This window comes from Sitophilus oryzae, unplaced genomic scaffold (genome assembly GCF_002938485.1).
Source record: "Sitophilus oryzae breed Bouriz unplaced genomic scaffold, Soryzae_2.0 scaffold_1396_pilon_pilon, whole genome shotgun sequence".
In the NCBI taxonomy this organism is placed as follows: domain Eukaryota; kingdom Metazoa; phylum Arthropoda; class Insecta; order Coleoptera; family Curculionidae; genus Sitophilus; species Sitophilus oryzae.
Genome location: NW_022146055.1, coordinates 11,972,918 through 11,989,477, shown reverse-complemented (window position 1 = coordinate 11,989,477; position 16,560 = coordinate 11,972,918). Strand labels below are relative to the sequence as shown.

The window sequence follows — 16,560 nt, the reverse complement described above, 5'->3', positions numbered from 1 at the left end:
TGAAAGAAATTTTTTTAATTTTTAGTTAAAAAAGTTAGTTAAAAAACAAACTTTCTCGATAATATGGCAATATAGGTAGGAGATTAAATTTGCAAGTAAGAAGACCTAGAAATGATCCAATGGTTCTCAAAATATAAGCAAAAAATATTTTTTTTTGGAAATTTTCAAAGTAAAATAACTCGGTTACTTTGGACTTATTTGAAAAACCGTAAAGAGAAAATATGTTTCTTTTAGCGAGATCTACCGGCCCTGAAAATATTGACTCATCCTGTATAAATAGTTATTATTTACATCAACAAAACTCACCATCTTAACAGCAGTTAAGGGTCATAAAGGGCCATTACAAACGCTTTCCCGTTCAAAATATTCTAAAATTGCTATGAGTTTTTACGGCTATTAAGCTATTTTGTAACACTTGGCACTAAAAGAGGTTCTAAAAAAGAAAAATTTTCGACTGCAAGGTCTGCTAGTAAAAAATTTTAAGCTTAAAATATCACAACACAATTCATTTAAACGAAAATCTAGTATTACAAAACTAAAATGTCCGACGAAGTGAAAACGAATGATAATGTCAGAATAAATAAATAAATGTGGCAACTTGACATTTTTTACACCAGAGCTACCACCTGAATCCCCAGCGGAAAATTTAAATTCCTGTTAGTCAGGCCGGCACCGAATATGTCCATGGTTGGCAACGATGAATTTAAAAATCGCGCCCTTTATTACGTAACTAAAAGTTTAATTGGTACTTTTTAACTACTAATCAGATTTATATTCTCAATTTCTTCAGTTAAATACTAAATTCTACACTAATTTCTACACTAATTTCTATACTAATTTCTATACTAATTTCTATACTAATTTCTATACTAATTTCTATACTAATTTCTATACTAATATCTATACTAATTTCTATACTAGTTTCTATACTAATTTCTATACTAATATCTATACTAATTTCAATACTAGTTTCTATACTAATTTTTATACTAATTTCTATACTAATTTCTATACTAATTTCTATACCAATTTCTATACTAATTTCTATACTAATTTCTATACTAATTTCTATACTAGTTTCTATACTAGTTTCCATACTAATTTCTATACTAGTTTCTATACTAATTTCTATACTAATTTCTATACTAATATCTATACTAATTTCTATACTAGTTTCTATACTAATTTCTATACTAATATCTATACTAATTTCTATACTAGTTTCTATACTAATTTCTATACTAATTTCTATACTAATTTCTATACTAATATCTATACTAATATCTATACTAATTTCTATAGTAGTTTCTATACTAATTTCTATACTAATTTCTATACCAATTTCTATACTAATACCTATACTAATTTCTATACTAGTTTCTATACTAATTTCTATACTAATTTCTATACTAATATCTATACTAATATCTATACTAATTTCTATAGTAGTTTCTATACTAATTTCTATACTAATTTCTATACCAATTTCTATACTAATATCTATACTAATTTCTATACTAGTTTCTATACTAATTTCTATACTAGTTTCTATACTAATTTATATACTAATTTTTATACTAATTTCTAAAATATATATACGATTTTTGTAGTACATGTTTACTTTTATATAAAAAATATTATTTTTGTATTTTTTTTAATAGTGTCCTCGTTAAGTTCGTCAGAGAAATGACCAAAAACTATTTGCGATAAATCTCAAAACAAATTTATATTTCTGTAGATATCTAATAACATTTTAAAAGGCATATTTAAAAGAATGATGTAAATCTCATACAATGATAATTAGAAACCAATGATTAGAGTTTTTTTATTTACGCATAAATATTTATTAGACAAACCAAAATAAACTTGACCGCCACCATTACACTTTTTATGTAGCAAATAATCGATAAAGGTGGGCGACTAAATAGCATTAAATTAATTAATGTTTGGGAAATCGATAGTTTCCTTGTCGTTTGTTGGTTTATAGGTACATAAGCGAGGTCTTTAACCAAGCAAAGAATCTAATTAACACGTTTTCATATTGAACTGCTAAAAATAAAATTAGTGTAGGCTAGCTTTTCATGGAAAAACGAGTTCTAAACCTTATTAAAATTAAAAAAAATATATTGGTGTTTCTTTGCATGAGGTAAAAAACTGTTTTGATATCTCATTTTGATAACTTCCTTAATAGTCGAACTATGACAAAATTAAGCTACATTAGCATCGCCTAACTTAATTAATTAAGTTTATCTATAACTGTTAACAGTTATCACAATTGAAAAAGGGTGTATTTCAAAAGCCTTTCTACTAGGGACGAGGAATTCAAAAGAGATTTCGGGGAGATAATTGTATCGGAACTTCCGGTTATTGCGGGTGGTTCCCCTCGGTTATATATCACTTGCTTCCGCACTTTACAAGCGTTAAGTTATTGTGGTGGATTTAAGGCGTGCCATGTGTCTGTTTCTGGAAATTACGGATTTACTGCATGGACAGATGTGCGCTTTTATTATCTAGAGGTATGTAGTTTAGGTGATACACTGTGGCCGTTGTGAAATGTAGGTGTCGAATTTTTATGGGAGCTGTAAAATGCGTCCATGTTATTATAGATCTATATCGGGTTAGATTGTTTATATTGACAGTGTAAAATAGTCCATTGCATATGCATATCAAATGCATTTGGTTTAAATAAAAAGCTAAGCTTGATATTCATGCATCCGTTATCCGACAATACGATGATGCGATATTAATTTTATTGGTTGAATTTAAAGACTTCGATTGGTTAGAAAAGGTTAACCAATCGAAGCCTTTAAATTCAATCAATAAAATTAATATCGTATCATCGAATCGTCGGACAACAGATGCATGAAAATTAAGCTTAAGGCGGATTCTCACGACTCGTGTACTTGTCAAGTACGCCAATATTTGCGTACTAAACTTGGCAATTTTTTTTGCAGGTACGAGGAAGCCGCTCACACGACATGGCAAGTATATGCCAATTACCAATTTTGTACAAGTACACGAGTCGTCAGAGTCCGCCTTTACATTTTCAAATAAAAATGCAAATGCCTATAAAAACATATCATAAAATATACCTAAGTAATACATTAAGCAACATATACTAAATCATAACATAACATATTTAAACTTCAAAAATTGCTAATAAACATTAGGAGCTTCAATAGAACTCCAGAAATAAGAATAATAAGAGATAGCATCACTACTTATTAAGAAGAGTTTGATTTCTCGACCGCTAGAATCAATTATTTTTTAATTATTATATTGTTTGTGAATGATTTTGATATATTAATTCTTTGTCTCTGTTTTACAGATCGTAGAACAAGATCGACATCTGTTGCGAAAAAAGCTCACAAGTAAGGAATCCGAATTAGATGCTAGAATATTGGAATTAGAAAATGACCTTACGGAAGTTAAGGACAAATTAGCGGCAAAAGACCTTTTGTTAAAACAATGGGAAAGAGACAAAAGCAGCTTGGTAAGTATTTGTATCAGATACAAAATAGATAATAGAAAATCACATTAAGAAAAGTCAGTCGTTAATTTACAATTAAATATATTCTAACTGAATAAATATTATTCATTGAATACCTCGTAGTTTCGAAAATATAACGTATCAATCTTAGACCAAAAAAAAAAGAAACAGTTTAAGACCACAATAAAACTTGTAAAACGATTAATTGATTTTTGATGAGATGCAGATTTGTTATTATCGAGCTAGGTGTGATTAAGTAGATTGCGAATTAATGACTGATCTCTAATTTCCCTTTATCAAGTGATTCCCAATAGGTGTTTCATCTAATAGAAATTATATACTTTTTTTGTGTAGGTCGAAGAATTAACATCCCAAAATGGGAGATTAACTCATCAATTAAAAGAAGCACAGTCGGTGGAAATACAACTTAGGCAACAATTAGATAGTTATAAGGAACAAATTTCATTGGGAAAATCCAGTTTACAGGTAAAAACTTAGTTCGTAACGTAATATTGTTCATGAAATTGCACTGAAAGTCTTTGATTTTATAATAAAAAATATAAGTTTTATCCAGTTTACCAAATAATTGAGATTAATTCGAGGTTGTCTTTTATAATTTGCTTATAGAGGTAGATGTATTTTAAAGACTATTGTTTTTCGAAGTATTCTCCACGAAGAGAAATGCGTTTTTGTATCCCTTTGGACCAATAATTCTGAAAGCAGATATTCCACTTGCTTGTTGGTTACCTTCAATTTTTTTCATTTTTGTAGGCTGATTGCATCTTCTGGGAACTGGAACCTTTGACCACGCAGTTCATCCTTAATTTTTGGAAAAGCAAAAAAGTCATTAGGACTGTATGGAAAATGATCCAACAATTCGAGGTTTTCTTGCTTTAAAAACTCAATTGGTTTTCGAGTTGTGTGGAAACTTTTATTGTCTTGGTGGAGGATCGTTCGTTGTTGAGGGTTGGTTTTTGGAAAATGACCAATTACTTCAGGCAAACAAATAAATATGTACCAACCAGCAGTAACAAACTTCGAGGACGGATAATTTTCTTCGGTTTGAGTTCAACTGGGAAACAGCCGATTAACATTTATTTTCGGATTCATATGAGTAAAGCCAGGATTCATCACCACTGACAATACTGTATATATTTTTGGAGTTTCCTCTCCGTTAAACCGGTGTAGAGTTTTTTGAAACCATTTGTTAATTTTTCTTCCATCAACAGGTCGTTATATCTAATGAGAAACTAAATTATTACGGGTAATTCTTATTCATGTAAAGTTTTTTGAATTGAGGTCTTTTAAATGCCCAATCATGCTTCAGTTTCACGATATGTCACATGTCGATCTTCTTAGATGAGCTGACGAATAGCATCAACGTTTTCCTGGGTGATTGCCGTTGTGGGTGGACTAGTGGACCTGTTCTTAGATCGTCGCTAAGACTAATCCACGTTTAAATTCTGTATACCAACGAGAAATTTTCGACTGAGGCAACTGTCTTAGAAAATTGTAAAAAAAATATTGCCCGAAAACTTTCTCCGCTTAATTCCATTATTCGACTGGCTTGTCAACTTCAAAAATTCAGGTTAGGTAGGTACAGCATTAAACAAAGCGGTCTAAAACTCTAACGTGGCCTAAAGGTGGCAGTTAGTTTTGACATTTGGTGTAATGTTGACATGCGCCTACTATGTTTCTATATGCAAAATAAAAAATGACAACCCACTTAATGCAAAAAGTACGTTATTTTGTATTATTAAAGGAATACTAATATTTTTTTCCTTTGATTTATAGCAACATTTAAACAGTGTTGATGGATTGAAAGATGAGCTCGACCTAGTCACGGAGAAGAATAAGGAGTTGGAACGAAGATTGCGGGGAGCAGCTGAGGAACGAGATAATTTAGCTTCAGCAGTAGAAGAAGCCTCTGATAGGATATTGCTATTGGAAAGGCATGCCAGAGAACAAGACATTAGGTATTGTAACTTACAACTTCAAAAGTATTGTTAAAAAAGAAAGATTCATAGTTAATTTCTCTATCTAAAGGAGGGTTTAACAGTGCTTGAATATTTGTCGGTGCTTTTGGACCTCAAAAATTTTAATATTTTAAAAATTCACCTTTATTTTTTTAAGATTAGCGTCTGTGTACAGGGTGTCCCATTTTAGTGTGTTTTTTGGCGTTTCTCGTTTACGAGTAGAGCTACCAAGGTGCGGTTTTCTCATCATTGTGCTACTTCTTTATGAAACTAAAAAAGATACAAATAGGTCTGTCCTAACCCCCCGTTTCTGAAATATATTTCGAATTTGAAAATGTTGTACATTTTCGACCCTTCATATTTTAGTTACCTTATAATTTATCGAAAAGGTTTGGTTGGACACTGTACTATATCTATAGAATTTTTTAAATATAAATTTTTGCTTTTTAACTTACCATGAATATTACAGATTTTTTACTAGATTATTTTTTAATAGGTACCAACAAAGCATCAAAGAATATAGTTTACCTCAAGAAAAGCTTTCTATAGAAGAACGACTGAATGGTAAGTATTACTAACGTAAAATTTTAAAGGGTACTCTATGACCATCATTCATGTTAAAACAAAACATACTACACTTTTTTTCGACTTCATATTTTTATTTTACTAACTTCCACTACTGCATGGATCATATTTTTATAGTTTCATATTATGATATTCTACATAAATATATGTCAAAAATGATTATACTAATAAAATAAAATTGTATATTTAGCTCATTGGTGCTGGAATTTACATATATACTAAAAAAACATTTCTACTATATCTCATATTTTTCCATCGATTTTGCCACAGATATTATTTAAATATGTCTTATTTAAATCTTCCAATTAAATACAAAATAGAATCGAATTCACTGATTATAGTATCCTGTAAGGCAAATTATTGTATGAACTAAAATATGTAACGTACTTTTTTTCACAAAAATAATATTGAATAATAAATGTTCAATCATGATTGGAAAGCCCGTAAAAATTTTAGGTCGCGAAATTATATGGGTCGCGACCGTTATACGCGATCTGGCGCTGCAAATATTTTCAGGGCTAGTAGATCTCAATAAAAGAAACATATTTTCTCTATATCGTTTTTCAAATAAGTCCAAAATAACCCAATTATTTTACTTTGAAAATTCCCCAAAAAAATTATTTTGAAGAAATTCCGAAAAGTGTTTATAGCGTCCATTTCCAGTGTGAGGGTATCTTGTGAGTTTAATTCAAGTTTATTTCTCAACCGGTGATAATTGCTAAACGTAGCATTCGTGGATTAAAAACTCTGCTGTGTTCTGAACTGCAAAAACCATCGTGGATCGTGGCATAACGTCGGTTTCCAATGTTTCCAAAGGTATTTCATACATGCGTCCTTATATAAAATAAAGTTTCTTGTATGCAACACACTGTATTTTATTTGAAGCAAAAATAATAATAAATTTGAATAAACAATATTTGGCGATATAATTCCGGAAAAGCCGAACCGCTCCGAAATTTTCAAAAGTTTTGGGTCGCGACCGTTGCAAGAATAGCGCCAAATAGTGTTTACATTGTCCTTATGGGCACTTTCCAATCTAAACTTGTTTCATTTATCTATGTGTTCAATCTCTTATTCATAGTTTTAATAATGTTTCCTGGTATTTATATAGAGGGTGAGTCTTAAATAAATGCAAATATTTTCAGGGCTGGTAGATCTCAATAAAAGAAACATATTTTCTCTATATCGTTTTTCAAATAAGTCCAAAATAACCCAATTATTTTACTTTGAAAATTCCCAAAAAAAAATGATTTTTGCTTAAATTTTGACAACCACCTTTTCTGGGTTTTCTTTCTTGTAAATTTAATCTATTACTTATGTTGCCATATTATAAAGAAATTATGATTTTTAACTAAAAACTAAAATAATTTTCAAAATTTTTTTCAAAAAATTTCAAATTTAAAATAATGTTCGCGAAAAAAAACTTTGGAGCATTCCTTGTTCGGTGAGAGCTATAATTATTCCCCTCTGTATATCTGTTAATAATTTTAAATTTTTTTGGATCGAATGAAAATTACCGGACAATCGTGATTTTACTACTGAACACAAAATTCAAAAGAAAATAAATCGCGGCGGTCGTTTATTCTTTATTATCAGGTTTATTTACAACAAAAAGCCTTATCTTAAAGTTGTATACTAATTGTTATCCTTGCAAGAAATTTAGTTAGAAGTAAAAAGTTTGGTTGTGTGTTAATTAGTATTTTAGTCTGGGGACTCTGTAAATTAGTATTTTAGTCTGGGACTTAGTATTTTAGTCTGGGGACTTTGTATGATATATAATTATGATGAGCTTACCACTTCTACTGTCGCGTCGGTGAAAAATCATACATTGGTTTTACCTAGGAAGATAAAAGTCTAATAGATAATAGATAATTAGCGTTTTTTAAACAACTACCACTGCGAACGGCAGCTTTTCATCGGAGAGCAGTCGTGGATAAGTTATTTCACTGGAAAGAAAACTAATTAAGAACAATAAACAAAAAAATAGATATTGGGCGCCAGGCATGTACAGAGAAAGAAAACACAGTTGTATATTACTTAAAACTAATGACTATATTTATTCATGATGAATTCTGATGGTAAATAGCATTGTACAACTTTAATAATTATTATAGTGGTTATTTGTTGAGTAAAACTATGTATGTAAATAATATTAAATAAGTTCTATGAAAAGACTATGAAAAAATACAATGCGTGTAACGTTATAGAAAATATAAGAAAAGTAGCATTACTTTATTTAAATTGTTAAATTTTATGCGGTGAAAAAACAACCTCTAAAAATATTTGCACTTATTTAAGACTCACCCTCTATAAGTATATCTACATTCACGACAATGAATGTTGTGTTAAATATTATATAAAATTGGGTATTTTTAATAAATGAATAAGTAGATATATAGTATAAACAGTAACAGAAAAACATGGTTAATTACTTTTATTAATGTACTACTGAGTTCAGCTAAATATATTTTTGAAAGGAGCTGGTGTATAAAACCATATCACTCTAAGATAAAACCCAATTCACACTGAAAAGCATTTCTATCAAAAATCACAAAGGGTATAGCCGGACTAATATGGGAGATCTGCCCCCGCAGCTTTTTTACCTCGCACTCAGGGGTCGATTTGGTGGAATCAAAATAATTCACCTAAATTTTTAGCTCTTTAACTCAAACGGTTTTCGAGATTTTACAAAAAAACCTGTTTTTTTCAATTTTATTTTTATTTTAATAGTAAAATTCAAAATTAATTAATGATGATTTTTTTTCTAGTCTAATTCATGTCTTAGACTAGAAAAAATCAAACCAAACCAAAACAAAATAATATCATGATTCTTAAACGAAACGCCGATTTTTAGCGGAGGAAAGAAAATTAAAATCTTCATTTTTTTAACCTTTGTGAAATATGTCACTCACTAAAAATCGTCAGAAAATGTCTTTTATACTTCTTTACACTCAGGAATTTTTAAGAATTTTTTGAAGCGGTGGAACAAAATGAAAAAAATTAAAAACTCATTTTTTTAAATCTTCTGTTTAAACAAACTTATATTTTTGTTTAGTTAAAAAAAGTGAGTGGAAAATATTTTTTCATTAAAAATACATCCTTGTCAGAAATAAACATAAAGATTATTATGAAAAAATCAGTCCGAGAAGATTTTAAAAAAAAATGAGTTTTTAATTTTTTTCATATTGTTCCACCACTTTAAAACCACCTTAATTTTCTTTCTTCCGCTAAAAATCGGCTTTTCGCTTAAGAATCATGATCATATTATTTTTTCATGTCTTAGATTTTTAAGAATTAGAAAAAAAATCATTATTAATTATTTTTGAATGGTACTATAAAAATAAAAATAAAATTGAAGTAACAGTTTTTTTAAAAACTCGAAAACCGTTTGAGTTAAGAGCTAAAAATTTAGATGAATTATTTTGATTCGACACCAAATCGATCCGCTGAGTGCGAGCCAAAAAAACCGCGGGGGCAGATTTCCCATATTTATCCGGCTATACCCTTTCTATATTATATTGTAATCAAACAAGGTAAAAATACCTGATGCATCAGAGCAACTAAAATTCGAAATAACGAATTAACGACTGATATAAAAATGTCCAAAAGACTAAACACCAGAGTGAGAATGTGGTATCAAATTAACAATCAAAATCATCATCACACCTCATGTAACCGAATACCAGAACACAAATATCCTGTAAATAATATTGGAATACCTTTCACTTTTCATCCATAACATTCGTTTGAATAAGGCAAATAATCGTTAATAAAGATCATAATTCATATTGCTCGATACTGTTACTAACGTCACCGGTAACTAACCCTCGAACCGTTTACCTTAAGGTGACCACCGATCGCTTCTAGCAGAAATGGACATCTCGGAACCGACGCTGAGCCAGGAATGTATGTCAGTATACAGGCAGCTGAGATCGCTGGTACAGCAGCTCAAGTCACACCAAGACGATGACAGTGGGCTTCACTCTGATTGTTCTACGACATCTCTAGAAGATACTAGTAGATTTTCACCTGGATTATTAAGTGAGGTAAAGTAAATTCGTAAGTTACTTGGTAATATAACTTCGTAAAGCATAAGCTAGAGCAGTAGTCCTAAAGTGTAGGTCGTAAAATTTCCAAAATAAGACAAATTTGCCACTTTGTTAAATCATGTATTTGTATTTTAATAAAGCTTCACTCAGGACCTCAAAATTAGTGGCATAAATTAGTGGTTCAATTAGCGTAGAAGCTTGTTCCTTTAATTTTAATGTAAGCATTCACAACAAAAGATTCGAGCGAAAATTCGCTCGAGTACTCGATTATTGAAATAACCAATATCAAAATAAAATTACACTAAATCACCACAATACACCAAAACACTTTTACTTTTACACTGGACGCGCGTTCATCAGCAGATGATTATAAACTGTCAGTTTATAATCATCTGCTGATGATGCTAACATGGTTAGCGAAACGCGCGTCCAGTGTAAAAGTAAAAGTGTTCTGGTGTATTGTGGTGATTTAGTGTAATTTTATTTTGCTGTGTAATACCAAAGGTTCCAACCCTCAACTGTAATAACCAATATCGTTCGATTATGAACGAGCGATGCAAGTGACGAGTTACGAGCGACGAACGCAAGCGATCCTAGAATGAAATAAATTGAAATCCGATTTTAATGTGACATTCTCGATAAAAAGCCGAGTGAATTTTCTACATACATTGCAGGTGGCGAATGTATACGACGCCGTATACTAAGGGCTGGCAAAGGTTAGTTTTGGGTCGAGATTTCCGTATCTAAGAAGAGTACAATGCGTTTATAATGTACTGAACAAAGAGAGGACAGTAAACACGTTGCCAAACATATGAAATAAACCGAGAAACTGTGCACATCGCTAAGAGACGTGGAAGGGGATAAGCAGATTTGTCGCAGTTGACCGGTCGACCCAATCAATACCACTGTCAGTACTTAAAGTTCTAGGGAAAGGTGTACGTCATGCGTTCAGCTTCACGATTTAATTACGTCTCGTAAAACTTAATTTGTTCATTTATTAACGAATCGTTGTAATTTTCCCTATAGCTTCAATTTTTTTAAGTGCAAGCTAGTAACACTTGCATTTTTGGTAAAAATAAGTGAAATTGAGTGGGTGTTCGATAGTGGTCGCGCAGTTAGAACTCAAAAATCGATATCTCGAAATCTATTAGAAATAATAGATTGTAGTTTTTTGTTAAGAACTTTGTTAATATTTCTGCTGTATTTTCTTTGTAGACAGTATGTGAAAATCTATCAATAAAAAAATTACACGATTGCTGAAAATTGCTATGCTCTAAAAGTAAACGGATGGATTGTTTACAATTTTTGAATAGAAAAAACAACCTTATCGAATTTTTCTTATGTAAACATAATGTAAAATATCCGATCTTGAAAATAAAAAAAGTTTCAGTATCTAAAGTGGTTCTTGAGTTCTGGCCTGTTATGTGTTAAAAAGTTGAGTTTTTAAATTATCGCGATTACTGACGTTTTCTCGTTATAAAAAAATGATACCCTAACGATATCCTTATAATTCCATTTCAGATGCTCAGAAACATGTCTAATGATTTTATCTAGTTATCTCTTGAAAAAAAAGTCTCTTAAAAATAAGCGGTTTGCGATCGCGATTTTACTTTACTTGATAGGTTAAGGCGTATCGGCAACGCCGCAACAGCACACCGTCGCGCGTCGCGACGGTCGGTCGCATTTCTCTCACTCCTACTTAATAAGATGCCTATGCGATTTACTTCCACACATGTAAATGCCGATCCAAAAGTAACCGTTGCCAGCACGGTATATATTTATCCGTTGCGTATCTGAGGGATAAAATTTTACGACCTACATCGACAATGCTTTGAAATGAACTAAATCAAGCGAACCGCTCGTCCGCTTGCTACTTGCCATTCATTACCGAAAGAATATGTGCCCTGCGCATGCAATTTACTGCTTGGCGTTAACGAGTACTTAACGGACGAAAAACCGTATACGAGTGATATTTCGCTCGAGCGATCACTCGGTTATTGCAATCTCTTGAAACTAACTCGGGTACTCGATTATTGAAATTAATCGGTTTTTCCCATCACTACTAAATATTATATAGGCTTTCTCTATGGATACAACTGACTAACGCAAGCTGTTTCTAGGACATTCTATTAATTTGAATTATGTTTTTTAAACATTGTGAATGATCGTAAACTAAAAAGTATAAAGTGTAATTGAAACCACTAATTGCGAGTTTCTGAATAAAGCTTTTCTCTCTGGATTCAACTAATGATTCAACTGACTACCGCAAGCTGGTGCTAGGAAATTCTCTTGATTTTCTTTCTGTTTTTTAGACATTGTGAATGATCGTAAACTAAAATGTTTAAGGTGTAATTGAAACCACTAATTTATTCCACTAATTGCGAGGTTCTGAATGAAGCTTAACGCCATAAATAAAAATTAGCAATTAATTATCAAGTGAGACATGAACGTTCGTAAAAACAAACGAGAAAAATAAAGCCTTAAAATTTTGATGTATTTTAAAGTTTAATATATTTTGTTTTAGTGGGACGGTTTTGATAATTTTTTAAGTAATATGTAGCTAAATTATTTGACTTTTTAGTATCTCTTATAATTTTGGTCATTTTATTTTGGTGAAAGTTTGGAACACCCTGTGGGATACGTGAAGACAGCAATGAATTTAACAATAATTTTATCGTCTGGTTACATCCTTTTTCGATAGTTTGTTTTTTGGTTCATCTCAATAGCTTTATTTTTGTTGAAGATATTCGCTTTTGAAAAAGACACTAACATTTTTTCATAATTTTTACATTAATACCATGCTTTTGCTTTTTGTCCTAGCCTTTGTTTGTTTAACCTTCTTACAGTCCGTTCACTTACATGTACGTTCCTTGGTACAATTCATTATAAATTTGAGAAGCTGGTAAACGGCGGTTTCCTAGCGATAAACTTTCAATAAGTCGATTATTGTCTCGATCCAAAGTTCTGATACGAAGGTTCGTGGACGTCTAGCATATGAACTTGTCTCGAGGACGCGACGGCACTATACTTCGTACACATCTAAATCTGTTCATGGGAACTTTTTGTTTTATTTTTATCTGTTGAATCACCCACCTATACACTATTTTTTTGGCACACTGTATAAAAAATATCCTGAGGACAACGTTAAATCAAAAATAAATTAGTTCTGTTAATAAATAAGGGAACAAAAATAATCCGATTTGTTAATTTTGTTAAAGATTTAACATGCTGTTACAATTATGGCTAATTCTAAAATCTCGTCTTTGTAGGTAGCACAGGAACTTGTGGGGTTGGTATTGGATACAGACGTCGTAAGACTCCTAGAACGATTGGAACAAGCTAGAAGGGAAATTCAAGAAAGAGATGAAGAATTACAAAAAAGAATGGAAAGGATAGTAGAACTGAGTACGAAGGTATGTGTAGTAAAGTAGCATATACAGGGTGAGTCTTTAAGAGCAAATATTTTTAGGGGTGGTATATTTCGACTCCAGAAACACGTCTATAAGGATTTTTTAGCGAAATAAAATTGAAATTTAAAAAAAAAATTATTTTTTAAAAATATTTAGTTAAAAATATATTTTGATTAATATGATAACATAGATAGTAGATTAAATTTATAAGATAGAAAACACAGGAAAGATCCAGTAGGTCTCAAAATTTAAGCAAAAAATATATTTTTTAAATTTTCAAAGAAATATAACTCTGTTATTTTGGACTTATTTACAAAACGGTAAAAAGAAAATATGTTTCTTTTTTCTAGGTCTACCAGCCCTGAAAATATTTTCACTTATTTAAGACTCACCGTGTATATATATGAACAAACAATTATGCATCATTGCAAAATTTTGTTTAGATTGTCCAGCGAGAGAATGTATGACAGGCAATAACTGCCACTTTCATACATTCTCTCGTTAGACAAACCATAATTATTATTATGAAATACATATGATATCATTTTTGTAGAGTTCTGTTTGCGAAGTTGAATTACAAGCGGCTCTAGAAGAACGAGATAGAGCTAGAAATGACGCAAACGATACATCACTAGCTCACGATGACGTAGTGGCTCAAGCTAGAGAAGACAGAGACTTGGCTGTACAGAGGCGGACAAAAGCAGAAGTGGAATTGGCCAAGACGAGAGTAGATTTAATGCAAGCCAACAGTCAGCTGCTGGAAGTAATCCAGCAAAAGGTTGAAATGAGTCAACAACTAGAACAGTGGCAGGTAAACATTAAAACAATGATTTAAGAGGAAGAATAACGCTCTAAAAATGTCAGAGAAAGGATCAAGTGGTGTAAAAATGAGATACGCCTGTAGGTAAAAAATGAGACGTTCAAATTCAAATAAACCCACCGAAAAGTTGTATTCAGTCAGTTTTGTTGTTATGAACATTTAAAAATAAATGTTAAGAGATCATCTTCATAGTTTATTTAATGCACACAAAGATTAAATAAACTTAAATGATTTAGGATGAATCATGGAAAACGAAAAAACTGACATTACCACTATTAGGTAAAGTTGGGGGTTGGAACCTTTGGTGTTAAAACAGCAAAATAAAACACTAATTCACCACAATACACCAAAACACTTCACTTTTGCACTGGACGCGCGTTTCGCTAACCATGTTAGCATCATCAGCAGATGATTAAAACTACACACATGGCCAAAATGATTGCATATAACGATATTTTTTTTTGGACCTAATATGATTCTTTTTATATTTTTGTACGTATTGGCTTACTACACGACTAATATAAAATTAAAAACCAAAGTGCAACTAGGCTGTTATAATTTTATTTCATAATGAGTAAAAATCAACAAAAACAAATTTCATTGTAAACAGAAAATATTGAAAACAATTTTTATATTTATTATTTTTATTATTTTATAAAATAAGATTCTGAAATGCAATAATTTTGGCCATGTGTATATTTTTTACTGTTTTCGTCAGTTTTTAACAATTTTAATCATCTGCTGATGATGCTGTTAGCAATTATGAATTAGTGTTATATTTTGCTATTGTATCACCAAGGGTTCCACCTCATCATCATTATTGTATTTTCATTTGAATTATATGCATATATTTTTTATTAGTTTAGAATTTTAAAGTTCTTACGATAAAGAAAATATGTCTAATTTCTATCCTTCTAGTGGCATATTTACTCCAGCATTTAATATAAACGATAGCAGAACCTTTAAATGTGCATTTTGTGTCTTATGTTTAACCACAAATAACTGTTATTGACGTACGTACTGACTTTTTTACGGGTACTCGTTTTTTTTAATAGTTTTACTTTAGCAATGCTTCCCGTATCACCAAATGCCTTTTATATAAGAAATACTTTTGTATTTAAATGCTTGTCATTAAGAAAAAAAAACTAAAAAAAAATGAAAAATGTCTCATTTCACCACTTGACCCATAGTTTTTGGAGAATGTTTTTATATGTTCAACTGTATTGGATATAGCGGGGGATATCTCACTATTAGAATTACATGTACATTTTGTAAAAGACATTGGGAGTCTTACGGCAGTCGCCTATAATAATTACATAGTCATAGGCAGTTTTCTTCGCAGTCATTGGCAGTCGCTTGGCAGTAAAATGATATTTTGGCGGTACATGTACACTTTTTACCCAAGTGAGACACCCCTTGGGATAGTCCTACCACTCGGTACCTACTACTCCTATATTATTAGCAGCAAAAATAATTAAAGTATTTCCTGTTACTGAAAATTACTTAATTATTATTACTGAAAATAGTTAATTATATAAATAAAATTATTATTTAACTTATCTTTTAAATATTTTCAGATGGATATGCATGAACTTTTAGAAGAACAGCTTAAAAATAAACTATCAAGACACGAAACAAAGGCAAGAACGAAAGAACAGACACCCGTAGCACCGCCGAGAAGAAGACTGTTAAATTTCTTTTTACAACGATAGCATGCTAAATTACTGTAGAATTACAATAGCAATATGTTACCAACGTTTTAAAAAGTAGCCAAAAACCAGTGAATTGAAAAACTCATTGTAGGTAGATTATCTAAATGGCTAAAATGGATTAACATATTTCGATAGTAAACAAATAGTTTTGCAATTTTCAAAAAAGCCAATAGCGTTGATTGAAGAAATTAAGAAGATGCGCAACCTTATGGGCCATTTCGTGGCACAAAATCTATCCGAGATGTAGCTGGCGTTACTGTCAGCCTGTCCGGGAATTCCAAAATTTAGTTTAGCTCTGCGCCGCTGCGCGCTTATAGGCGTTTACAGCGCAGCGGATAAATAATACTGTACCGCAGTTCTGCTTTCAGTCGACAGAGTAAGTGGTTGCCAGAACTACTGATTAATCTGTAGATTTACGGATTTTGGGTACAGTACGTTAATAATACGGATTTTCTATCATTAAACAATTTAATATATTATATGATTAAACAAAGAACACCGTCAAGGTTGGCTCGGAA

At 31.1% G+C, this 16,560-nt stretch overlaps 1 protein-coding gene across 3 annotated transcripts in view; it reads left to right on the top strand.

Moving 5' to 3' along the window:
* Nucleotides 1–16,156, top strand: part of LOC115876054 (bicaudal D-related protein homolog) — a 138,047-nt gene extending 121,891 nt beyond the window's left edge. Inside the window, exons 3-10 of one of the 3 annotated variants that reach the window (XM_030891730.1) lie at nt 3,329–3,493; nt 3,845–3,976; nt 5,285–5,466; nt 5,963–6,030; nt 9,922–10,097; nt 13,370–13,513; nt 14,064–14,321; nt 15,908–16,156. In XM_030891730.1, coding sequence (XP_030747590.1) covers nt 3,329–3,493; nt 3,845–3,976; nt 5,285–5,466; nt 5,963–6,030; nt 9,922–10,097; nt 13,370–13,513; nt 14,064–14,321; nt 15,908–16,042 — 1,260 coding nt within the window. In that variant the 3' untranslated portion in view covers nt 16,043–16,156. Of the gene's footprint in view, nt 1–3,328; nt 3,494–3,844; nt 3,977–5,284; nt 5,467–5,962; nt 6,031–9,897; nt 10,098–13,369; nt 13,514–14,063; nt 14,322–15,907 lie in introns of all 3 variants that reach the window. The other 2 variants (XM_030891729.1, XM_030891728.1) reach the window with 2 other exon arrangements.
* Nucleotides 16,157–16,560: the final 404 nt, after the last annotated feature.